Source organism: Phacochoerus africanus, chromosome 5 (assembly GCF_016906955.1).
Source record: "Phacochoerus africanus isolate WHEZ1 chromosome 5, ROS_Pafr_v1, whole genome shotgun sequence".
Classification (NCBI taxonomy): domain Eukaryota; kingdom Metazoa; phylum Chordata; class Mammalia; order Artiodactyla; family Suidae; genus Phacochoerus; species Phacochoerus africanus.
In genome coordinates, this window is record NC_062548.1 from 119,083,688 (window position 1) to 119,110,289 (window position 26,602).

General features: G+C 43.9%; 2 protein-coding genes across 2 annotated transcripts; both read left to right on the forward strand.

Moving 5' to 3' along the window:
- Nucleotides 1–7,890: 7,890 nt before the first annotated feature.
- Nucleotides 7,891–13,775, forward strand: TP53I3 (tumor protein p53 inducible protein 3). Its single transcript, XM_047782544.1, has 6 exons — nt 7,891–8,349; nt 8,635–8,777; nt 9,502–9,769; nt 10,472–10,684; nt 11,844–12,040; nt 13,409–13,775. Exons 2-6 carry the CDS (start codon nt 8,640–8,642, stop codon nt 13,589–13,591), a joined length of 999 nt encoding a protein of 332 aa, XP_047638500.1. The 5' UTR covers nt 7,891–8,349; nt 8,635–8,639; the 3' UTR covers nt 13,592–13,775.
- A 406-nt stretch (nt 13,776–14,181) lies between these two features.
- SF3B6 (splicing factor 3b subunit 6) lies at nt 14,182–26,213 on the forward strand. The gene is made up of 4 exons (XM_047782545.1): nt 14,182–14,507; nt 21,132–21,250; nt 25,637–25,775; nt 25,947–26,213. Exons 1-4 carry the CDS (start codon nt 14,478–14,480, stop codon nt 26,034–26,036), a joined length of 378 nt encoding a protein of 125 aa, XP_047638501.1. The 5' UTR covers nt 14,182–14,477; the 3' UTR covers nt 26,037–26,213.
- The last annotated feature ends 389 nt before the right edge of the window (nt 26,214–26,602 follow it).

Sequence of the window (26,602 nt, forward strand, 5' to 3'; positions counted from 1 at the left end):
AAGGGAAATCCCATAAACTCCCTTCCAGCTTAGGAGCAATACCTCCTTCTCCCTCCTGGAAGGCCCAGCTGTTTCCATGGTGTCCTTCCTTTTCTCCACTTGTTGCCCTTTTTCTTCCTCCTCCAGTGAAGCCTTCTGGTGGGAGTGTTGATGAGACAGCCTAACTCTGGAGTCCTGGGTTCCCCTGGCTGCTCTGCATTGACTAGCTCTGAATCTCAGTTCCCCCATCTGAAAATGGATCTCATACGGGTGCCTCTTTAGGGTGTTGTGAGCCTCCACTGAGCACAGCCCCATCCATGCATTGTGACTTGTCCCCCAGCCCAAGGAGCTCCACCCTATCGGACACCCTCAGCCTCGAGGGCTAGCCCTGGGGTCCCTTGGGCTCCCTGTCCCTCACCCTCTTCATCCTCCACCCACAGACGGTACTGTCTCTTCTCTGCCCACCACAGGGCTGGCACAGGGCTGGGCAAATGATGGTTACCCCTTCCCACAAAGGTGGGTTATCTGCCCTTTAGGATGGCAGCCAGAAGGGAAAGCTGCAGTTCTTCCGCCCTGTCACTTGACCCTGACTGCCGACCCTACCCCCAGCCTCAAACTGCCCTCGTCCTCAACTCTGAGCCTCTCACTGGTGCCTTGACACACCCTGACCTCTAATCCTAGTTCTGACCAGGACCTGTCCCCCATGGGGACAACTATGGACAGTTTTTATGACCAACATGAGACAGAACCAAGATTCTCAGCCTGATTAACTCTGAAACACAGAGCTCCAAACACACATATGAAACCAATTTCTTCATGTTTTCCACTCAAATATCTCAAAGGTACTTCTACTTGAATATACTCAAAATTTAACACATTAATCGTCCCCAACATCTGCTCCTCTCCCAGAGCTTCCATTTCTGAGAACAGTGCTGAAAATCTATCCAGGCACGGAATCCAGAAATCTAAAGGTCAAGCTTGATACCCCTTTTCTCTCACATCTCCTCCATGTCCAACAGATCACTGAGAAGTCAATTTTATTTTCTAAATACCTTTTACTTTTCCCTTTCTCTCTATTTCACTGCCATCTCCCCTAGTCCAAGCCACCATCACCTTTCACCTGGGCTACTGCAATACTTTCTAAAAGATTTCTCTATACTCACTCTTATCTTTTCTAATCCACATGCTATGCTACAATAAAAGTGATCTCGGGAGTTCCCATCGTGGCGCAGTGGTTAACGAATCCGACTAGGAACCATGAGGTTGCAGGTTCGGTCCCTGCCCTTGCTCAGTGGGTTAACGATCCGGCGTTGCCGAGAGCTGTGGTGTAGGTTGCAGACGCGGCTCGGATCCCGTGCTGCTGTGGCTCTGGCGTAGGCCGGTGGCTGCAGCTCCGATTAGACCCCTAGCCTGGGAACCTCCATATGCCACAAGAGCAGCCCAAAGAAATAGCAAAAAGACAAAAAAAAAGTGATCTCTTCGAAATGTGAATTTAATCATGTCGCAGCCCTGCTTAATACACTTCAGGACGCTTTCATTCCTTCTAGAGTAATAATAAAAATCTTACAAGGCCAACAAGTCTGCAGAGGCGACCCCATGCCTATCTCTGCAGCCTCATCTCCCGCCTCGCTCCTCCTCCAGCCACAGGGCCTTCAAACATATTTCCTCTGTCTCATATCTCTCTACAACCATCCAAATATTCATCAGGAGAGGGACTTGTTGAATAAACATTTGTATATTCACATAATGGATGTAGCTGTAAGAAGGAATGTAAACTGCTATAGGATAATCTCCAAAAAATGTTCTTCAGTATAATAAGCAAGATACAGAACAATATATGCTATGTTTTATCTTAAAAAAAGAAAAATATATGAACATACCTATAAGTATTTGCTTATTATTTAAAAATAGAAGAAGGCAAAAACTGAACTAAACCAATGTTTACCTTAGAGGGGAGGAAGAAACGGGGTGGGAGGGACAGGTATAGAAGCTAGATTTCACAGAGTTCCTGTTGTGGCGCAGCAGAAACAAATCCAACTAGAAACCATGAGGTTGTGGGTTTGATCCCTGGCCTGGCTCAGTGGGTCAAGGATCTGGCGCTGCAATGAGCTGTGGTGTAGGCCGCAGACTCACCTCGGATCTGATGTGGCTGTGGCTGTGGCTTAGGCCAGCAGCTGTCGCTCTGATTGGACCCCTAGCCTGGGAATCTCCACATGCTGCAGGTGTGGCCCTAAAAAAAAAAAAAAAAGAAGCTAAATTTCTCTGAGTGTACCTATTTTGAAGACTTAATTTTGCTGCCATATAAATGTTTTACATAATTTCAAAACGAAATTAAATTTAAAATGTAAAAAAACCCCTCTAAAACACAAAATTAAAGAAATAAACAATTGTGTTTCCAGTTGATTGATTAGCCACACAGAAAGGAATAATTTCAAGTGATACTAAATTAAAAACAATCATTTGAGTGTATTCTTTATTTTGGGATATATCCTAGGAACAAAAAGAACAGCAAGGAAATTTTAAACTGTTTTCAGTAATCATATTACTATTAATAATAGATTGTATTCTGAAACAATTATATGAATATAGTATAGATTAAAAATCAAATAAACAAGTTACTAAGATCATTAGAAGCCATGATTTTCAGAAAATATATATATATAAACTCAAAGGAGTTAAAACACTATAATCTCAAACTTGAATTGGAAATATCAGTTGAAACTCTTGATGCTTTTTTTCTTTTAAAAAGTGGTTATTTCTGGAGCTCTTGTTGTGGCAGCAGGGTAAGAATCTGACTAGTATTCATGAGGTTTCGGGTTCCATTCCTGGCCTCACTCAGTGGATTAAGGATCCAGCATTGCTGTGAGCTGTGGTGTGGTCACAGATGTGGCTGGGATCCAGTGTTGCTGTAGCTGTGGCGTAAGCTGGCAGTTGCAGCTCCAATTCAACCCCTAGCCCAGGAACTTCCATATGCTGCAGGTTCAGCCCTAAAAAGAAAAAAAAGAAAAAATAGTTATTTCCTAGCTCTGCCCTTTAAGAGGGTCTAGAAACAATAGCCATAGCAATGAGGCACCCCTTGTGTACAGACTGTGGTCTCTAAATGCCATTTTCTTTTCTTTCTGTCTTTTCTTCTTTTTTCACAGCTACACCTGCAGCATATGGAAATTCCCAGGCTAGGGGTTGAACCGAAGCTGCAGCTGCAGGCTTATGCCACAGCCACAGCAACATTGGATCTCAACCGCATCTGTGACCTATGCTGCAGCTTGCAGCAACACTGGATCCTTCATCCACTAGAGTGAGGCCAGAGATGGAACCCTCATTCTCACAGACACTATGTCAGGTTCTTAACCTACGGAGCCACAACAGGAATTCCTAAGAATCATTCTAATCATTCTTGGGATTCTAAAGTAAATCATTCTTTGGTCACAGTAAAAGGGCTAAGTGGAACAGGGGCTATTTTTCCACCTCTCTTGCCAACATAAAGGAGGGGTAAATTGGAGCAGAAATGTAGGTGCCTCCACTTCTCTTATGGATTTTCTTTTGTTATAATGCTTGCACTTCCCTCCCTGGCCTTTTCCAATGGCTCAAACTCTTCAAAATCCCATTTAAACGTGTGATCATTCATTTGAACAACAAACCTCAACTGAACACTTACACGATAGGTAAAGGCATACCGAGATGATAAGGGTACTCTCGAGATCCAAAGTTCCTCTGCTGATCTCACCTGGGCTCATTCATGTAGCTGCAGTCAGCTGGCAAATCATCTGCGCCTATTTGGTCCAGGGGATCTCAGTTGAGATAGCTTGTCACTGCTCCATGAAGTCTCATTCTCTGGCAGAGGAGCTCAAGCTTCTTCACAGAGCAGTGAGAAAGTTTCCATGGGAGTTCCTGCTGTGGCATAGGGGGTTGAGAATCTGACTGTAGCAGCTTAGGTCCCTGTGGAGGTGTGGGTTGCTTCCCCAGCCCCATGCAGAAGATAGAAAACCTGGTGTTGCCACAGCTGTGGCTCAGATTCGATCCCCCACCTGAGAACTTCCATATGCCTGAGCGTGGCCATTAAAAAAAAAAAAAAAAAAAAGAGGAAAAAAGAGAAAGTTTCCAGTAGCAAGAGAGAGGAAGTTCAACATACGAGCCCTGTTCATTGTTCTACTGGCCAAGCAAGTCACATGGTCAAACCCAAAGTCAGTGTGCGAAGGGATATGCAGGGTGTAGTTACAGGGAGATATGGTTCAGTAGGACCATTACTGTAGCAATCTTCTTTGGTTTTTTCCTTCATTTTAAATATTTCTTTTACATAATTCCACATGTAAAGTGCTTTAATATTAACACTGTTTTTGTTCTTTTCCTTTTTTTATTTTGTTCCCTACTTCTCACAACAGCGTCCTCTTCCAGATAAAACCAAAAAACTAGTATATAAAGATAACTATAGGGTGTTCCTGTTGTGGCTTAGTAGGTTATGAACTCAAGTAGTATCCATGAGGATGTGGGTTCAATCCCTGGCCTTGCTCAGTGGGTTAAGGATACAGTGTTGCCATGAGCTGTGGTGTAGGTCGCAGATGAGACTTGAATCCTGCATTGCTGTGGCTGTGGTGTAGGCCAGCAGCTCCGATTAGACCCCTAGCCTGGGAACTTCCATATGCCATTGGTGTGCCCCTAAAAAGCAAAAAAAAAAGTAATCGGTTAAATATACTTCAAGCAGAAGAGAAGTTGACTATAAAACCTCCACCCCAGAAAGTACTGATGAAGCATCCAGTATCCTGTCCTTGTCACTCGTGCCCCATTCCACTGGCCAAAGCTAGTCACAAAGCCAAGCCCAACATCAATGGGGTGAGTAATATTGTTCTACTGGGAGGAATAATTTTGCCAGAAAAACCTCCATTTTCTCTAGAGTTTTAGATGTGTTGCCATAAAGGTATGTGTACTTTGAATTTTTTTTAATTTTTTTGTCTTTTTGGTTTTTTTTAGGGCTGTATGGAGGGAGGTTCCCAGGTTAGGAGTCTAATAGGAGCTGTAGCCACCAGCCTACATTGCAGCCGAAGCCACGCCAGATCTGAGTCATATCTGCGACTTACACCACAGCTCACAGCAACGCTGGATCCTTAACCCACCGAGAAAGGCCAGGGACTGAACCCCACAATGTCATGGTTCCTAGTCGGATTCGTTTCCACTGTACCATGATGGGAACTCCTGAATTTATTCTTCTTTAAATCATTCTTCTATCTGAAGTTATATTTCCTTTCTCATTCCTAATCTTTAGACTTTGTGTCTCTCTTATTGCCTAAATCTAACTCACAATAGATTATCTGTTATCAGTTTTCATAAATAATTAACCTTCGGATTTATTTTCCTTGTTTACTTTTTTTTTTTTGGTCTTTTTAGGGCCGCACCTGTAGCATATGGAGGTTTCCAGGCTAGGGGACCACAGCCACAGCAATGCTAAATCCAAGCCGCATCTGCAACCTACACCTTAGCTCACAGCAATGCTGGATCCTTAAGCCACTGAGCGGGACCAGGGATCAAACCCGAAACTTCACGGATACTAGTTGGGTCCATTACTACTGAACCACAACAGAAACTCCATATTCCATTCATTCTGACAGACCCTGATGGTGGCTCGCTTCCATTAGATCAGTTATTTTCTGATTGCTGGAACACCCTAAATTACTACGGCAGGCCCACAGACAGTGAAAGGGGAAGTAGTCTCTACCTTTGCAGCCTGTGGGTATATAAGATGGCAAGAAGACTCCTTGCTCTTGTGACTCCCTGGACTTGCCCATCCATTAAGCTCCATGTGAGGCCCAGTGTGGGCTAGAGACTTGGCATACACTCTTATGAGACAGTCGCCTTCCTATAAATCTCTACAAGTCAAACTTTTCCTCAGGGTCTATTGTTTTCCACTCCTTGTCCAGAAACTCTGGCATGATTCTTCAGATTTGGTTCTTACCTAGACCTAAGTAGTGAGGGCAGGGGAGAAAATGCCCTCTGTAGAATCCTCAGAGGAGATGCATAAGCAGGGCGCTGAAGGATGAGTAGATTTTCCTAGAAAGGAAAGAATATGACCTTAAGGGCCAGGCTACTGAGTTTGGATCTTATTCTTTAATTACCAGGAGACAGCAGCAGAGGTTTCTTGCCCTCCCTAAAAGGTGGTTGCTCTCAGACACTACAGTCTACCCACAAAAGTAGCAAGAAAACCACACCACACAGGTTTCAGAAAAGTCCTCTTATGGACTTTCTCTCTGGATACACTGTTCAGCTTCTGTCCCTTTTCTTGCAATGATGGCTTTGACATAGATGGCAAGAGAAGGGACAGTGGCTGACAGGCATTTTTGAAAGATAGGCCTTATAAAGACATGATTTGGGTAACCTTCTTCAAGACGTTATATAAATAAAAGAGAAGGGAGTTTGGGGAGTTCCCTTTGTGGTGAAGCAGAAATGAATCTGACTAGTATCCATGAGGATTAGGGTTCAACCCCTGGCCTTGCTCAGTGGGTTAAGGATTCTGCATTGCCGTGAACTGTGGTGTGGGTTGCAGACCTGATTCAGATCTTAAGTTGCTGTGGCTGTGGCATAGGCCAGCAGCCTCAGCTCTGATTTGACCCCTAGCATGGGAACTTCCCGAAAAAAGGTTTTTTCCCCTAAAAAAGCAGTAAGCAGAAAAAGAAAGAAAGAAAGAAGAAAGAAAGAAAGAAAGAAAGAAAGAAAGAAAGAAAGAAAGAAAGAAAGAAAGAAAGAAAAAGAGAGAAAGAAAAAGGGAGTTTTGTAATTGATAGGAGAGATTGTTCCCCCAGGTAGCCTTTCTTTCGACTAGAGTCCTGGACAGGGACCAGGAAATATGAATTTGATTCCTGGCTCTGACATTCACCAGCTATCTCCCCCTTGAAACGAATTTTTTTTTCATATGGTAGTTCTATTTTTATTTTTTATTTTATTATTATTATTATTATTTGTCTTTTTGCCTTTTCTAGGGCCGCTCCCGTGGCACATGGAGGTTCCCAGGCTAGGCACCGAATCGGAGCTGTAGCTTCTGGCCTACACCAGAGCCACAGCAACACGGGATCCGAGTCGTGTCTGCAACCTACACCACAGCTCATGGCAACGCCGGATCCTTAACCCACTGAGCAAGGCCAGGGATCCAACCTGCAACCTCAAAGGTCCCTAGTCGGATTCGTTAACCACTGTGCCACAGTGGGAACTCCCTTATTTTTTTATTAAAGTGTAGTTGATGTACAATGTGCCAATTTCTGCTGTATAGCAAAGTGACTCAGTCATATATATATATTCTTTTTTAAAATATTTTTTTCCATCATGGTCTATCCCAGGAGACCAAATATAATTCCCTGAGCTATACAGTAGGACCTTGTTGTTCCCTTGAAACCAAATTAATCTTTCTATATCTCAGTTCCTTTTTTAGTAAAGTGTTAATGAAGATCAAATAAGAGAACACATGCGAAGAGGTGGTAAATTATGAGGCACTGAAAAAAAAAAGGTTACCTATTTTGTTTTTGTACAGAGGCACATACACGTGTATTCTTCTAACCCAGTGGTTTTTAACTAGGAGCAGTTTTGCTCCCCCAGGGGATATCTGTCAATGTCTATACATTTTTTGTCACAGCTGGATGGGGGTGCTGTTGGTATCTAGTGGGTGGAGACCAGGGATGCTGCTAAACATCCCAACTGCACAGGACAATAAAAAATTATTTAGTCCAAAATGTCAATAGTGGCAAAGTTGAGAAACCCTGACATAGCCTATTTATACAGCCTTTAATCAGGCTAAATTGCCTCACTGGGCAGCATCTCCCAGGAGCGGCTCCCCCATCCCCAGGTAAGACAGGAGGAAGTGACAAGGATCCCAGGACTGCTTTTACCTTCCCCCTTTCCCCAGTGCTCCTCTCTCGTCTCTCAGCACACCCTGCTTGCCCACCCTACTTGAGACGCCAACCCAGAGGAAGGGCAGGAAGCCAGCCCTACAGCATAAAAGGGCTAAAAGCATGGATTGACTGGGAAATGGACCGATCGTCTGCCAAGAGCTTCAGCCTAGCTGCCTAGAGAGAGGGAAGATTTCTCAAAGTGAGCGCCAGAACAGCATTCCACGCCAAACCAAGACAAAGACTAGATTCCAAAGGCTCAAAGTTAAAGAAAATCTGATTTGCTGACGCTAGCTTTGCATTTTAAAGGTGGAAGGAGGAGAAAGAAGAAGGGAAGGGTTGGTTCTGGTCAGCCCCACCCCTCGCGCTGCCCAGAGTCCAGCCGACCCTTGAGGTGCCGGCCGAGGCAGCGCCACGGCTCCGGGATTCTGCTCTGGGGATCCGCAGGGAACACAGGACCGCGCCGTGTCGCCTGGAGCAGCAGAAGGGCCCAGCCCGGGAGCAAGTAAGTTAATTCAGGCTCCAGTGACCCGGACGGGTGGGAGATTCCTACTCAGAGGGAGTGCATCTTGCTTCATGCAAGTGTTTTCCTACTCCGCTGCATCCAACCTGCACGGCCATTTTCACTGTTCGCCCTCCCAATCTGTGTTCTCCGTGTGGGTCGGGTTTGGAGGTGGCAGAGAAGGACCACGAGGGTAGAGGGGCAGGAGCCAGACCTATAGAGGGAGACTGCTGGCCGGCAGGGGTCGCTGCGCCTCTCAAAGAACCTTGCACTACTCTATGTCCTCAGGGAACATGTTAGCTGTGCACTTCGACAAGCCAGGAGGACCAGAAAACCTTCACTTGAAGGAAGTGACCAAGCCAAGCCCAGGGGAGGGTGAAGTCCTCCTGAAGGTGGTAGCCAGCGCCCTGAACCGGGCAGACTTACTCCAGGTACTCAGGGGTCAGGCAGGAGAGGGACTGGGCAGGACTCCAGGGTCTTCAAAAAACATTCACCAGACACAGAAGGAATGACTTAGAGCAACGAAATTAAGGCTCATCATGAAGTGTGTGCTGGGGGTTCTGAAATTAGAACCATTCAGTTTCTGTTGTTTACACAAAATACAGTGGCATTTGCAAAGCAGAGTCCACCCTGTGTCAATCCATTGCTCAGGCTTCCATATGAGACTGGAGCTACCATTTGTTGAGCGGGAGGGCAGGGGGGTTGTGTGTTAGGCCTTGCTCTATCTCAGCTACTCTTTAGGCAACCTTGTTCGCCTTTTGTCTTCTACAGGTAAAGAAACTGAGGGTCAGAGAGGTTCAGGAGCCCAAGGCCACAACACTAGTAACCAAGCCAACTGTAATTCAAATTGGGGTCTTTGTCTCAAGGCTCCAGAGTCTTCCTTCTACTCTGGGGGTCCCAGAGCTGACTGAGGGCAGTACGCTAAGAATTTTCTTCTGACATCTATTTGAAGCACTAAACTGGGCCAGCTACATTTTTTGAATTGAGAAATATAAATATATATCAGAATCATCAGGGGACACTTATTCAAAATAAATAGGATTTGGAATTACCATTGTGGCTCAGTGGGTTAAGGACCCAATGGTGGGTTAAGGCCAGGATGGTGACACAAGATTTCTAATCATGCTCCCTACTTAGTGTACCCTTTCTCTGCAGAGACAAGGCCACTATGCCCCACCCCCAGGAGCCTGCAACATTTTGGGACTTGAGGCATCTGGACACGTGGTGGAGCTGGGTCCTGGCTGCCAGGGACACTGGAAGATTGGTGACCCAGCCATGGTTCTGCTGCCTGGTGGGGGCCAGGCTCAGTATGTCACTGCCCCTGAAGGGCTCCTCATGCCCATCCCGGCAGGACTGACCATGCTCCAGGCTGCAGCCATTCCAGAGGCCTGGCTCACTGCCTTCCAGCTGTTACATCTCTTGGGTGAGGACCCAGCCCATGCTCACTCTATACAGCATGGTCCAATTTCTTTATGACTCAGACACCTCAAAGCCCAGCAGTCCTGGAGTTCCCATTGTGGCTCAGTGGAAACGAACCCGACTAGTATCCATGAGGATGCAGTTCCATCCCTGGCCTCGTTCAGTGGATCAGGGATCCAGCATTGCCATGAGCTGTGGTATAGGTTACAAATGCGACTCAGATCCTGAGTTGCTGTGGCTGTGGCATCTGATTCAACCCCCAGCATGGGAACTTCCATATGCCACAGGTGCAGCCCTAAAAAAAAAAAAAACAGAAAAAAACCCCAGCACTCCTGAAAGCTCCATTTCAGAAGGAGCCCAGTGGCTGTGTAGCGCCTGTATTTGTGAGGCCAGCTGGAGGTCAGTTTCAGACCAAAGAGGGGCTGGCTTCAGGTAGTGACAGTATAAGTCAGAGATGTGTTTTTGGTATTATTTCATAAGTAAGACAGATTATGGATGTGCCTGCTAATAACTGCTTCAATAAGTTGTTTCCCACTTTGATCAGAGGCAATAAGATGAAAAAGAACTATCAGTATGTGCTCTTAAAACAACAAGAGATTTGACATTTGGTGGTCCCAGGGCCAGGTGATTGTGGTAGAATAAGCCTATGTGGAGAATGCGTAGCAGTCGGAAAGTAAAAGAAATGGTTCCTGTCTTTCTGTCACAGGAAATGTTCAGGCTGGAGACTCTGTGCTAATCCATGCAGGATCAAGCGGTGTAGGTACAGCTGCCATCCAACTTGCCCGGATGGCTGGAGCGATTCCTCTGGTCACAGCTGGCTCTCAGCACAAGCTTCAAATGGCAGAAAAGCTCGGAGCAGCTGCCGGATTCAATTACAAGGAAGAAGATTTTTCTGAAGCAACACTGAAATTCACCAAAGGTAAACAAAGCTTCTGCGATTCAGCAGGAGCTTCAGGGAAGATTAAAGAAAATCCTTGGAGTCCCCGTTGTGGCTCACCAGAAATAAATCTGACAAGCATCCATGAGGATGCATGTTCGATCCCTGGCCTTGCTCAGTGGGTTAAGGATCCAGCATTGCAGTGAGCTGTGGTATAGGTCGCAGATGTGGCTCAGATCCAGTGTTGCTGTGGCTGTGGTGTAGGCCAACAGCTACAGCTCCAATTTAACCCCTAGCCTGGGAATCTCCACATACCTCAAATGCAGCCCTACAAAGACAGAAAAAGAAAAAAAGAAGAAAAAAAAATCCTCACCAGCCTCAAAGTTGCCTCTGGACCTGTCTTCCCTCTGCCAAAAGAACAGCTGCCTAGGGCAAATTCTAGTACTCTGGTGTTTGACCACTGGAGACAGGCAAGCAATATTTAAAACTAAGATGATTTTCCTGTGCATTCTTGTAAGTGGTATGATTCACACATGTTTTAGAAAGTGGATAATCACACAAGGTTGGCCTGGACTTATTCAGGACCTCTTTTTCCCAACCAGCCACTCTGCAGTGAGTTAAGAGGTGGCGAGGGGCAGAGACCAGTTTGGATCTAGTCATAGTAGACTTGTAGCTAGCTCCCTAAATGGTTAAGCACAGGTGTATGCCTTTATATTCCAAATCCAAATCTGTATATATTTGGCTCATCCCTTTCCAATTTTCCACATGAGTCAAAAAAGAGAGATGAAAACCAGGCTAGCAAAGCCATGGTTCAGACAACCCAGTGCAGACACTTTATAACTTAGATATGGACTAGCCTGCCCTGTAGCCTGAGGTGGCTCTCCCCTCTTCCCCTGGGTGCCAGTACGTTCTCTACTGATGTGGATGTCAAGGGAAATACCAGATCATGATATCACCCCATTTCCCTCTAGCTGAGGCATGAATCATAAAAGAGGAACTATATCACGCATGTATGATAGAGTTCAGCTACCTAAACTCCTTTTACAACCATGTTTCTACGAGCAATGTTTTGAGTTCAATCTACAGATTTACAGCTTGCACTTGTATTTCTTTATACCCGTATATCCACAAATGTATCAGAGAAATCTTTTCTTGCACCAAGCTTTCTGTGTCTGACTAGCATCACAAATCTGTGTTGAAGGTGCTGGAGTCAACCTTATTCTAGACTGCATAGGCGGCTCCTACTGGGAGAAAAATGTCAACTGCCTGGCTCTTGATGGTCGCTGGGTTCTCTACGGTCTGATGGGAGGAGCTGACGTCAGTGGGCCTCTGTTTTCGAAGCTACTTTTTAAACGAGGAAGTCTGATCACCAGTTTGTTAAGGTCTAGGGACAAAAAGGTGAGTATTGAGTGAAAAGAAAACATGTGATTTATTATCCAGAAAAGTCTGATTTATTCACATAATCTTGAAAAAGTAAAGATCATATCTTAAGTTAGAGAGCCTATGTAGAAACCTGCCCCCCTGTGGATAAATAGGTAATCTAATTTCACGGAACTAATAAAAATCAGTTGATAAAGGCCTCAACATCTTAGAAAGAGGGTAGCTAGGGAGTTCCCGTGATGGCGAAGCGGAAAGGAATCTGACCAGGAACCATGAGGTTGCGACCTCAAGCCCTGGCCCCAATTAGTGGGTTAAGGATCCGGCATTGCCATAAGCTGTAGTGTAGGTAGAAGACGAGGCTCAGATCTGGTGTGGCTGTGGCGTAGCCAGGACTACAGCTCCAATTTGACCCCTAGCCTAGGAACTTCCATATGCCAAGGGTGTGGCCCTAAAAAGCAAAACAAAACAAAACAAAACAAAACAAAAACAAAGAGGATAGCTAATACGTAATATGTTATGTAAACATAACAATAAATGAAGCATTGACCATGCTAGGAAATACTTCTAATAGTTCCAAGACTGTTTTCAAAGACAGAACTGTTCTCAGTGTGCTAAGAAAACCTCTTAGGTAAATAAGGTTAGTAAATTCCTACCTTTCACAGATTATACATTCCCGAAATCTTTTCTGAGTAGCAGTCCAGCAGGTGCCAAGTTTGGGAATGTTTCCCAAAATGATTTCACATTGCTGGGGGATAGCAGAGGTTAAACATCCCTTTTGAATTGAGCCTATATTAAGTCCTGTCTGAGGCCATCTCCTGCTTGAAGTCTTTACTTAAAAACAGCCCTGTCAGGAGTTCCCGTCGTGGCGCAGTGGTTAACGAATCCGACTAGGAACTATGAGGTTGCGGGTTCGGTCCCTGCCCTTGCTCAGTGGGTTAAGGATCCGGCGTTGCCGTGAGCTGTGGTGTAGGTTGCAGACGCGGCTCGGATCCCACGTTGCTGTGGCTCTGGCGTAGGCCGGTGGCTACAGCTCCGATTCAACCCCTAGCCTGGGAACCTCCATATGCCGCGGGAGCGGCCCAAGAAATAGCAACAACAACAACAATACAAAAAAAAAAAAAAAAGAACAACAAAAAAAAAACAGCCCTGTCAGCTTTCAGTGACACTAATACTTTCTCTAGGCTTTGATCTTTATCTGGTACAGAAGAGATTACAAATCTAGGAGTATGCACATACATGCTGTTCGTCAAGGGGTTACTTCGTGTCCTTGTGTGACTTTTCAGACATGTACAAGTTTCAGGAAGAGCAGAAATGCGAAGCAGGATGGGGACTGGCCAGGTTGTTAGGCCACTGTCCAGGCTGATGGTCTCCTTTTCCTTATCTTAGTACAAGCAGATGCTGGTGAAGAGCTTCACAGAGCAAATTCTGCCCCACTTCTCCATGGAGAGCCCTCACCGTTTACTGCCAGTTCTGGACAGAGTCTATGCCATGACTGAAATTCAAGCGGCCCATGTGTATATGGAGACTAACAAGAACATGGGCAAAATCGTCCTGGAGCTGCCCCAATGAAGGATGAGGGGGCAGTACAGGACGTGGCTCCCTCAGGTCTTCCAAGAGCAAACTTCAAGAAAATTCACTGTACAGTCAGGCCACTGGGTGCTATTCCAGGCTGGACTGTAACCTCCTGTTCCTTCCCCAGCCTTCTCTAACGATCCTTGTAAAACTGGTCTAGGAAATAAAGAGTGGAATTGAAGAGTGGCGCGTGGACTGGGGCCGCCGGAGCGGGAGTGAGGTGGAAGTGAGATGGGGCGTCGCAGCGGCCCGGGCGGGGTGTGGGGGTGATTACAGAGGCCGACTCACCTGAGGTCTAACATTGGGGGCTGAGGCTGCGCCAGGAGTTCGGAATACCCGGTACAGCGTCAGCCAAACACCAGAACCCTTCAGTCTCGGCTTTGCGCAGTCAGAGCCCTTGCCGCCACAACGTGTCCCTAGCACAGCAGCAAGCGCCCTGCAACACCCCCCAACTCTAGACCCCGCCTTCTCCCACCCCTCACCCAGGGGTAATCCACCTCACCCAGTTCTCCTCAGTCCCCGCCCTTTCCAGTCGGCTTCCGCTGCTCAGGGCCATCCGGACCGGAACACCTCCCCCTCCCAAGCTCATTCCCCGCCCCTTCCGGCTTAGAGCCCGGAAGCTCCTTGGACCTTTTCCTCTCAGCCTTCCGGCGTCATCACCGTCTCAGACCCGTTTTGCCCAGAAGTCTTTTCCTAAGGAGAGACTACGTAAGCACGTTTCGGCGTGAGACGGTGATATTCCGGCGCTTTAGAACAGCTCCCGGCGGGGTCTTTTTGTTGATGTCCTATATCTCACTCGGTATTGCGTTCTAAGTTGAGCGAGCCCGTCCGCAGAGCGGAGGAATTTAAGTGTTTGCTGCGGTGACCTCATCAGCCTGCCAGGATGGCGATGCAAGCAGCCAAGAGGGCAAACGTGAGTGTTGGGGACTTCGACGTTGGAGGGGGAGCACTTCGCTGCTGGACTTTCTCAGCGGCGTGATCAGAGCCTTCGTGGCCCTCTTCCATCCCCGCCGCGGGGATGCCCAGAAGTTACTGACCTGTCAGAGTGTATTTCATCCTAACCCGGTCCTTAGAGATGTGCTCTTTGAGCCACACGTCCGCCCCTACCCCTTTTGAGAGTTCCTTCGGTCTGTTATCCCATTATCAGTGATAGTGTTGCAGCCTGTGTTGCTTCACCTGCACCTAGGACCTGGCGTCAGCATTCTCTCTTCGGCCTAAAAGTCAGTAGCACAGATGATTCCGCAATAAATAACTTATGCTTAGCAGGCAACTCGAACCTTGATGTCTTCTTGGATCATGGAGCTTTTTGGATCCTTCATTAATGTTTTGAGCGATTTTTTTTTTTCCTTTTTTTTGAGCATCTAGTATGTACCAGACTTGAGAGAGACGATAGAAAAATCAGTCATATGTATTGAACACTTAGTATGTACCAAATACTAGTCTAGGTATTGGAGATAAAATGGTGAATAAAACAAAAAGCCCTGCTGCTTACATTGTAATATTAAAGAGTGGGGTGTGATGGGAACCTCAGAAAAATTGTCTCAGGAGAAATAGAGTAGTCAACTCTAAGATGCTGAGAGGTATAGTAAGGTGAAGACAGATAATTGAATATGCTGAGATGTAGACTTGGTAACTTTGATGATAATCATTTCAGTGGATGAAAATTTGGTTGCAGTGGAATGAAAAGAAGGTAGAAGTTGAGAAAATGGAGACAGTTCTTTTCCATGAGTTTTTGTGTAAATAGGAGAAGAGAAATTGGATGATTGTTAACTTTCTTCTTTTTTTTTCTTTTTTGGCTGTGCCTCGGGTACGGGGAAGTTCAGGACCAGGGATTGAACCCGTGCCACCACAGTGCTGTGGCAACCCTGGGTCCTTAACCCAATGAGCCACCAAGGAACTATCAACATTTTTCTTTTTTAAGATGTATGAAGTTCCCCCATGGCTCAGCAGCTCTGTTGTTACTGCTGTGGCTTGGGTCACTGCGGTGGCACAGGTTCATTCCCTGGATTGGGAAATTCCACATGCTGCAGGCTCCACAAACAAACAAAAAACATTCGAAATTATATATATATATATATATATATATATATATATATATGTATATACACACACACACACATATATACATAATACATAAGGATGTATGATATAAGGTGTGATTTGTATGCTAGTGAGAATGATCCAGTAGAGTGGGAGAAACTGATGATGTAGGAGAAGGATGGGTTAGGTTCAGGAATAATTTGGAGTTGGGGGTTGGCATTGCAATGAGAGTGAAAGTGGATGGACAAGTGTAGATTGAATATAAGGCACTTAACCATTTGGCCATATCTATTTTCTCCAGTAAGCAAGGGCCAAGTTTATCTTCTGGGTTGGCAGGGAAGAGATGATACAGCCTAATTGGATATTAGAGGGAGTGGGGCTGGTGACTTTTGAAGAAAGAAGAGGAAATGTGATACAGTGTCTTGCAGGGTGAGAAAGCAGATTTACTAGAAAAGTATATTGTGATTGTTTGATAGTGTTTATCATCTACTTCACCTTAAATCTTAAAGTCTAAAACTATTGTACTTATTTTTGTTTTGTTTTGTTTTGTTAACATCATTTATTTATTTTAATTTTTAAAAAAATTTTTTATTACTCAAATGAATTTATCACATCTATAGTTGTATAATGATCATAACAATCTGATTTCACAGGATTTCCATCGCACAGCCCAAGCACATCCCCCCACCCCCCAAGCTGTCTCCTCTGGAGACCATAAGTTTTTCAATGTCTGTGAGTCAGTATGTGTTCTGCAAAGAAGTTCTGTCTGTCCTTTTTTCAGATTCCACATGTCAGTGAAAGCATTTGATGTTGGTGTCTCATTGTATGGCTGACTTCACTTAGCATGATAGTTTCTAGGTCCATCCATGTTGCCAAGAATGCCGGTATTTCGTTCTTTTTAATGGCTGAGTAATATTCCATTGTGTACATGTACCACATCTTCTGGATCCACTCCTCTGTCGATGGACATTTAGGTTGTTTCCATGTTTTGGCTATTGTAAATAGTGCTGCAATGAACATCGGCGTACATGTGTCTTTGTGAGTCGTGGTTTTCTTTGGATAAATGCCCAGGAGTGGGATTGCTGGATCAAATGGTAGTTCTGTTTAGTTTTCTGAAGAATGGCCATACTGCTTTCCACAGTGGTTGCACCAATTTACAATCCCACCAACAGTGTACTAGGGTTCCTTTTTCTCCGCACCCTCTCCAGCACTTATTGTTCGTTGACTTTTGGATGATGGCCATTCTGGCTGGTGTAAGGTGGTACCTCAGAGTGGTTTTGATTTGCATCTCTCTAATAATGAGTGATGTTGAACATCTTTTCATGTGTTTCTTGGCCATCTGTATGTCTTCTTTGGAGAACTGTCTGTTTAGATCTTCTGCCAATTTTTTGATAGGCTTGTTTGGTTTTTTGGTATGGAGCTGCAGAAGTTGTTTGTAAATTTTGGAGATGAATCCCCTGTCAGTTGATTCACTTGCAAAGATTTTCTCCCATTCTGTGGGTTGTCATTTTGTGTTGTTTAGGATTTCCTTTGCTGTGCAGAAACTTTTAAGTTTGATTAGGTCCCATTTGTTTATTTTTGTTTTTACTATCATCACTCTGATAGGTGGATCTGAGAAGATGTTGCTGTCGTTTATGTCAGAGAGTGTTTGGCCTATGTTTTCCTCTAGGAGTTTGATAGTGTCTGGTCTTATATGTAGGTCTTTAATCTATTTGGAGTTGATTTTTGTGTATGGTGTTAGGGAGTGTTCTAATTTCATTCTTTTCCATGTGGCTGTCCAGTTTTCCCAGCACCACTTATTGAACAAGCTGTCCTTTTTCCATTGTATATCCTTGCCTCCTTTTATTGTAGTTATTTGTTTACCATTTGTTACCACTACTCATGTGAGAGCAGAGAATAAGTATCTCATTCTTCCCTTTATACAACACTTAGGTTAATGTCTGAAATAGTTGCAGTTTAATAAATAGTTGTTGAGCAAGCTAATGTCCAGTATGTGATTGAATATGTTCATAAAGAACACAGGAGTGATGGGATGGATGGGAGACCCATATTTGAGTCTCTCATATTTGAGAGTCATTGACTTCGTATGGAAAACATGGGTAAGGTTAAGAGACCAAAGAGAATGTAGAGTGAAGGGGAATAAACAGAGTTGAGAAAAGAAGTCTTAAGATAAAACTCTGTGAGGAAGTTCCCATTGTGGCTCAGCAGGTTAAGAACCCAACACTATCGCTGTGAGGATGTGGGTTGGATCCCTGGCCTCACTCAGTGGGTTAAGGATCCAGGCTGCAGTGTAGGTTGCAGATGCAGCTCAGATCCCTATTGCTGTGGCTGCAGCATAGACCAGGGCTGCAGCTACAGTTTGCCCCCTAGCCGGGAAGCTTCCATATACCACAGGTGCAGATGTTTAAAAAAAAAAAAAAAAAAAAGACAGGAGTTCCCATCGTGGCTCAGCGGAAAGAAATCTGACTAGCATCCATGAGTATGTAGTTTCGATCCCTGGCCTCGCTCAGTGGGTTAAGGATCCGGTGTTGCCGTGAGCTGTGGTGTAGGTTGCAGACATGGCTCGGATCCTGTGTTGCTGTGGCTGTGGCGTAGGCCGGCGGCTACAGCTCCGATTCCACCCCTAACCTGGGAATCTCCACATGCAGAAGGAGCGGCCTTAGAAATGGCAAAAGGACAAAAAAAAAAAAAAATAGCCTCAGAGAAGTTAAGTTGATGAGAATTAAACACTGCAAGTCTTAGTGCATAAAAGCACTTTTTATCAGAGTGCTGGGGTAGAAGCTAGATTGTAGGAAGTTGATGAGTGTCATGAAGTAAACAATATGAGGCAGTGAGTATAAGCTTCCTCTTTTCAGATATTTGACTGAAAGAAAAAGGGGGGGGGAAGAGTAAGATAGGATAGTAAGTAGGGAGCTGATAAATTCAGGGAAGGCAGAAACCTTGTCTTTTTTCTTTTTTTTTTTCCTTCACTGTGTAATCCTCATACGTCATCTGGTGTATACATAGTGAAGATGCTCGCTAAATATTTGTTGAATGAACAAAGAAGGATCCAAATCAGCGTTTGTTTGGTGTAACCATTGGGAGTATGTAAGCTCATCTGAGGAATAAATTCAGAAGGGAGAAGAGATCATTGATATAAGTTCCTGAGAAGACCAGAGAAGGGCCATCCATGGGGGTTTTAATATCTAGCAAACAGGAACAGACAACTCCTTGTTCTTTCCTATACATGTCTGTGCTATTGAGGACTTTTAAATAAGAGTTCCCCTGCAGGGACTGAACCCATGCCACAGCAGTGACCCAAGCCCCTGCAGTGACAATGCTGGATCATTAACCAACTATGGCACAAGGGAACTCCCTGGGGTTTTGTTTGTTTGTTTTTTGTCTTTTTATGGCCGCACCCACGGCATATGGAGGTTCCCAGGCTAGGGACCTAATCAGAGCTATAGCTGCCGGCCTACACCACAGCCACAGCAACGCAGGATACGAGCCGAGTCTTTGACCTACACCACAGCTCTCACGGTGATGCCAGATCCTTAACCCACTGAGCAAGGCCAGGGATCGAACCCGCAACCTCATGGTTCTTAGTCAGATTCGTTTCCACTGTACCACGATGGGAATTCCATCCCTGTTTTTTTTTTTTTTTTTTAATTGAAGGATAGTTGATTTACAGTGTTGTGTTACTTTCTGCTGTATAGCCAAGTGATTCATTTATATGTACATACATTCTTTTTCATATTCTTTTCCATTATGATTTATCCTAAGATACTGAATATAGTTCCCTGTGCTATACAGTTGAACTTTGTTTATGCATCCTATATATAATAATTAGCCTCTGCTGATCACAAATCCCAGTCCTTCTCTCCCCCACCCCCTACTCCTTGGCAACCACAAGTCTGTTCTCTATATCTATGAGTCTGTTTTTGTTTTGTAGATATGTTGATTTGTGTTGTGTTTTAGATTCCACATATAAAATATACCATGTACTATTTGTCTTTCTCTTTATGACTTACTTCACTTGGTGTAATAATCTCTAGTTCGTTCCATCCAGTTTGTTTCAAATGACATTATTTTGTTGTATTATGTCTGAGTTGTATTCCATTGTATATATGTACCACATCTTTATCCATTGATCTGTTGTGAGTAGGGCTGCTGTGAACATAAAGGTGTATGTATCTTTTTGGGTTTTTTGGCCATGCCCTCCGCAGTTGGAAATTCCCCGGCCAGCAATAACCCGAGTCGCAGCAGAGACAATGATGGATCCTTAACCTGGCGTGCCACCAGAGAACTCCTTTGAATTATAGTTTTGTCCAGATACATGCCCAGGAGTGGGATTGCTGGATTTTTAGTTTTTTGAGGAACCTCCATACTGTTCTCCATAATGGCTGACCCAGCTTATATCCCCACGAAAAGTGTAGGCGGGTTCTGTTTTCTCCTCACCCTCTCCAGCACATACTATCTGTAGACTTTTTAATGCTGGCCATTGCGACTGGTGTGAGGTGATACCTCATTATAGTTTTGATTTCATTCTCTAACAGCTAGCATTGTTGAGCATCTTTTCATATATCTGTTGGACATTTGTATATCTTTTTTGGAGAAATGTTTCTTTAGGTCTTCTGCTCATTTTTTGATTGGGTTGTTTGGTTTTTTGTTAAGTTGTATGAGCTGTTTATATATTTTGGAAATTAAGCCCTTGTCAGTTGCATCATTTGCATATATTTTCTCCCAGTCTTTAGGTTGTCTTTTCCTTTTGCTTATGGTTTCCTTTGCTGCACAAAAGCTTGTAAGTTTGAATAGGTCCCATTTGTTCATTTTTGCTTTTATTTATATTGCCGTGGGAGACTGACCTAAGAAAACATTGGTACAATTTATGTCAGACTGTTTTGCCTATATTCTCTTCTAGGAATTCTGTGGTATCAGGTCTTATATTTAAGTCTTTAAGCCATTTTGAGTCTGTTTTTGTGCATGGTGTGAGGATGTGTCCTAACTTCATTGATTTACATGAAGCTGGGCAACTTTCCCAACACCACTTGCTGAAGAGACTTATCTTTTTTTCTATTGATGATTTACCCCTAATTGCCTCCTTTGTTGAAAATTTATTGACTGTAGATGTGTGGGTTTATTTCCAGGGTGTCTCTTCTGTCCGATTAATCTGTATGTCTGTTTTTCTTTGGCCAGACCATACTGTTTTGATTACTCTAGCTTTGTAGTAGTGTCTGAAGTCTGGGAGGCTTATGCCTTCAGCTTTGTTTTTTTCCCTCAAGATTGAAAGGCCTGGGTTGTGTGGTAACCCTTTATTAATTCCTACTAATAGTCTTCCCTAAAACTAGTGCCCAGTTGCTTTTCCAAAGAGCATGCCATTTTTAGTAATATCAGATTATAATTCTTACTCTTGGCTTATAAAAATTATGTATCATTTTCATTAGACTATATTATGAGAATTTTTTAAATGGTAGCACTCTTGTCTTTGATTATAACAGTACGTTATTTCTCATTTTAGATTCGACTTCCACCTGAAGTAAATCGGATTTTATATATAAGAAATTTGCCCTACAAAATCACAGCTGAAGAAATGTATGATATATTTGGAAAATATGGACCTATTCGTCAAATCAGAGTGTGAGTCTTACTGAGACTTTTGAAATGTCATTTAAAGAAAATGATTGCATAATTTATCATCTCAGAATTATAGCTGACATTGGGCCTGAGAGCCTAGAAACTAAGGGAAAAGTACCCATGGAGACCCTCATGGTCCAGCTTAATTAGAGCCAATAATAGTATTATGCAGTTATAGAGAGCATGAAGTAGTAATGAATGGTTTGAGGGGAATGGATGAGGAGAGAAAGGGCTAGCATTTATTATATGCCTACTGTTTATAAAGAGGTCCTCTGCTATGATTTTTATATGCATTAACTCTTAATTTTCTCAACGGTCTTCACTGTCTCCTTTACTGACAACAGAATTTCTGAATAAGCTGTGTAAAGGGATATAAAAGTAACTGAGAAAAATGATTCTTTTTTTCAACTATGGAGGATTTAAAAGTATAGGGCAAAATAATTACACTACACAGCCATATGGTTTGGTTTGGTTTGGTTTTTTATGGCCACACCTGTGGTGTATGGAAATTCCCAGGCCAGGGATTGAATTCGAGCTGCAACTGCAGCAACACAGTTTCCTTTAAGCCACTGCACCAGGCCAGGGATCGAACCTGCGCCTCCTCAACAACCCAAGCCACTGCAGTCACATCCTTAACCCACTGTACCATGGGCAGTACTCCCAAATCCATGTTTTAATTTAATCTAAAGATGGGCTTTATACCTTCAAGTGATATTTTTGGTCATCTACTGTATGTCACCTGTTGTTATAGTTGCTTTTATTTGCATCAGCAACCCTACAGCCCTGTGTGGAGGGGATATTGTGTCTGTTTCATGAAGGCCCAGAGAGTAAAAGTACCTTTTTAGCTTCAGACAGCTATTTAGTGATAATATCTTCTGATTCTAAATTGAATCTCTACACCACACAGTAACATAGCCACTGTCACTTTAACTAGTATAAATGAGCCAGTTACCTAAGAGTCCATTAAAAGGATTTCTAGAGTTTTTATTTTTAGTTGGAATAATTCTTTTTTGGTCTTTTTTTGTCTTTTCTAGGGCTGTACCCACAGCATATGGAGGTTCCAATATGGAGGCTAGGGGGTCCAATTGGAGCTGTAGCCACCGGCCTACACCACAGCCACAGCAACACAGGATCCGAGCCATGTCTGCAACCTACACCACAGCTCACGGCAACACCGATCCCTAACCCACTGAGCGAGGCCAGGGATTGAAACCACAACCTCATGGTTCTTAGTCGGATTCACTTCCACTGCGCCATGACGGGAACTCCCAATAATTCCTAATAACTGTTCTTTTATGACTTGAGAGCGCATTCTTGGCTTTTAAAACTCTGTGAGACCTTGAGGACTCTCCTTTTCAATGATCACTGTCCCTCCAAAAAGTAAACCAAGAGCTAGAAATACATTATCATTGCTACTCAAACAAGAATGAAAATGAAGGAGTTCCCGTCATGGCTCAGTGGTTAACGAATCCAACTAGGAACCATGAGGTTGCGGGTTCAATCCCTGGCCTCGCTCAGTGGGTTAGGGTTAGGGTTAGGGATCGGTGTTGCTGTGAGCTGTGGTGTAGGTAGCAGACACAGCTCGGATCTGGCGTTGCTGTGGCTGTGGTATAGGCCGGTGGCTACAGCTGCAACTTGACCCCTAGCCTGGGAACCTCCATATGCCGCAGGTGCAGCCCTGAAAAGACAAAAAAAAAAAAAGAATGAAAATGAAGTTTTATAGACCAGCTGTCCTTTTTAGGAAGTCTTTTTGCCCTAAAATGAAAAAAAAAAAAAAAGAGGAAAAAAAAAGCAAATAATGTTAGCTTAGTGCCTAACATATAATAGGTACCAAGTACATGTTTTTAAAAATTAAAATTACAGTGTGGTTGATAATAGGTTGATAATTAGGGGCTGGGTACTTAAGATGGAGAGTCTTTAAAATGAAGTTAGAGGGAGTTCCTGTCATGGCTCAGTGGTTAACGAATCTGACTAGTAACCATGAGGATAAGGGATAGATCCCTGGCCTCATGCAGTGGGTTAAGGATCTGGCGTTGCCCTGAGCTGTGGTGTAGGTTGAAGACTCAGCTCAGATCCCATGTGGCTGTGCCTGTGGCTTAGGCCGATGGCTACAGCTCTGATTTGACCGCTAGCCTGGGAACCTCCATATGCTGCGGGTGCAGCCCTAAAGAGACAAAAAGACAATAATAATAAATAAATAAATAATAATAATAAATAAATAAATAAAATGAAGTTAGTGCCTACCTATTCTGCTTTCTAAGAAGAATGTAAGGAAGAGATCCTTTTGTTTTGTTAGCTTCCTACAGAAAAGAATGTAAGGAAGAGATCCTTTTGTTTTGTTAGCTTCCTCTACCCTTCAAATGCTTATTAGTATTTGCTGTAATCATAGTACTGTGGGAGTGAAATAAATTATACACTCGTGTTTGCTCTTAAGGAACTTTAAATGTTGCTAAGTTCTTTTGGTTTTGTTTTGGCCATACCCACAGCATTTGGAAGTTCCCAGGCCCGGGATTGAACCCATGCCACAGCAGCTACCCAAACTGCTGCAGTGACTCTGAATTCTTAACCAGCTATGCCACAGGGGAACTCCATAAATGTTGCCAAGTTTTTTAATGGTTTTATTCTGAAGGAAAAATTAGGTAGACTTTTTGGGAAAATCTTCGGGACAGTGTTTTTCCTTTGGGTAGTCCCCAGTTCTCATACCTAAAACATTCTTGAAAATGGTCAAAAGTCCTAAAGTTGTTAGATTATTTGCAGAGTAAGGAATTTTATAAAATTCTCCATCAGGCCTATGCTGCCTGACAGACTGAGAGTGTTCAGTGTCACTGGCACCCTCTAACCACCCAGTACCCTGTACCTATCCCATCCCCTTTTACAGGAAGCACAGGTTCTGGCTGGGGCCCAAGACTGTAGTCTCATTCTTCATCAGATCTCCCCCTTCCCATGGGCCCACTGCCTTTCCTTGACCCTGGGCAGGGACTACGGCAGTTGGTAAACCTGAGTCCTCAGTTGCAGTGGGTGGCTAGAACACAAAAAGGCAAGGGGATCCATGTTTAGCTTACTGGAACATAAGCCGATTGGGACCTCTGCCCACTGTCCCCCCTCACAAGCACATGGCCATCTGCCACCTGCAGTTTGCTGCTCCTCACGCTTCCCTACCCCCTTCCCTAATGGGAGTTTGTGATGTGAGGAGAGGAGGTGGCAAGGAACAGTTGAACAAGAAGCAGCCTCATATCCATGGGCGAGATCCAGCCTCACTTTACCCTTCTGGCCACATTGTAGCATTCTGCTCTGGCTCACAGGTAACTACCTACAAGTACACTTCAACCCCAGTCTCTCTAGAAACCAAGCTCTTTTCCCAGACTGCGCAGGGCTGTGTAATGCATGAAGGTACAGGTGTTATTAAAAATGAATGTGTGGGGAGTTCCCATTGTGGCTTAGCAGGTTATGTGCCTGACTAGCATCCATGAGCATGTGGGTTTGATCCTTGGCCTCGCTCAGTAGATTAAAGATCCAGCGTTGCCATGAGGTGTAGTGTAGGTCACAGACGAAGCTCAGCTCCTGCGTGGCTGTGGTGTAGGTTGGCAGCTGCAGCTCCAATCTGACCCCTAGCCTGGGAACTCCACAGGTATGGCCCAAAAAGAAAAAAAAAAAAGAATGTATGAAAGTTGGGAGTTTTGTGTTTTAAAAAAGCAATGAATCTGCTAAGAAAAGTGGAAGAAACTATGCTAACTCCTTATATTGGGGTACAGCCTTTCTGGCCATAAAAGATGGTAGTTGGCTGTTTTCTTGTGTATCATTTATAATTTTGCTGTCTTGGTAGGGGCTTTTCTCCCACACTACCTTCCTGTATAGATACAAAATCAGTTTTATTTTTATGGATTTGAAAAACCTTAGTAGAATATTACCCAGAAACAGTTGTTACCTACATTAATAGAGATTGTTTGGTTTTTAAGGATTGGAACTAAAAAAAAAATTTTTTTTAGGGCCACACCCGTGGCACATGGAAGTTCCCAGGCTAGTAGTCGAATTGGAGCTGTAGCCGCAGGCCTGCACCACAGCCACAGCAACGTGGGATCTGAGCCACATCTGCAACCTACCCCACAGCTTATGGCAATGCTAGATCCTTGACCGTGAGTGAGGTGAGGCCAGGGATCGAACCCGCATCCTCATGGATTCTAGTCCCGTTCGTTAACCACTGAGCCATGATGGAAACTCCTCATGTTAGTGTTCTTGATAGAAGTTTAACCTGAAATATTTTACTTAAAACAAAAATTACCTAATTTGAGAAATTACAGGCTTATGCAACATACCTGTCTATAATGTCTATTTCCTCTGATGGTTTTCAGGTAAATGTGTATTTTAATTAAATCTGTTTCAACTCTGTAGGGGGAACACACCTGAAACTAGAGGAACAGCTTATGTGGTCTATGAAGACATATTTGATGCCAAGAATGCATGTGATCACCTGTCAGGATTCAATGTTTGTAACAGATACCTCGTGGTCTTGTACTATAATGCCAACAGGGTAAGCATATCCATGGTTCTCATCATGTGGGGAGACCCCATGAGAGAGCTAGTGGAAAACTGTACCATTGGGGAGATGTGTACTTGAGTTCTTTTCTAGCTGGCACTATTGGTGAAATTCATTTGACTGTAGATTGATAACTGTTAACTTTGGTGCTTACCACATTTTCAGGCATTTCAGAAGATGGACACAAAGAAGAAGGAAGAACAGTTGAAGCTTCTCAAGGAAAAATATGGCATTAACACAGATCCACCAAAGTAAACATCTTCTGCATTTTCATTTTGGACTAAAACACATTAATAGCCATCAGCACCCTTTTTTGTTTTTAGTTAATATTGAAAATTGTGATTTCATACTTGAGACTCAAAAAGCCTGCTTACAACTTTGATATATATCAGAATATATTACATTAATAAACCTGTAGCTTTTTATAAAACATGTCCGTATGTTCTGTTGAAATTTCCCCTATTGTATTATACCAGGAAAATGAAACAAAACAAAACAGCAGTTAAACCATATCAAGAATTGTTTGGGAGTTCCCTGGTGGCTCAGCTGGTTTAGGGATCCAGCATTGTCACTGCCATGGCACGGGTACGATCCCTGGCCCTGAGACTTCTACATGCCAAAAGAGTTGTTTGGTGGTGGGTGGTCCTAGAGACAGAGCTTGTTGAGGACAGGGACCTCTTGATATTCTAAATGCCTCCAGTATCCAGTCTAGTGCTTAGCCATCAAAGGAACTTGTTAGAGGATTATTATTTATTGAATGTCTATTAATAATGAAATTCCTTAACACCTCTGTGATGGTAGGTATCTCCATTTTGCAGAAA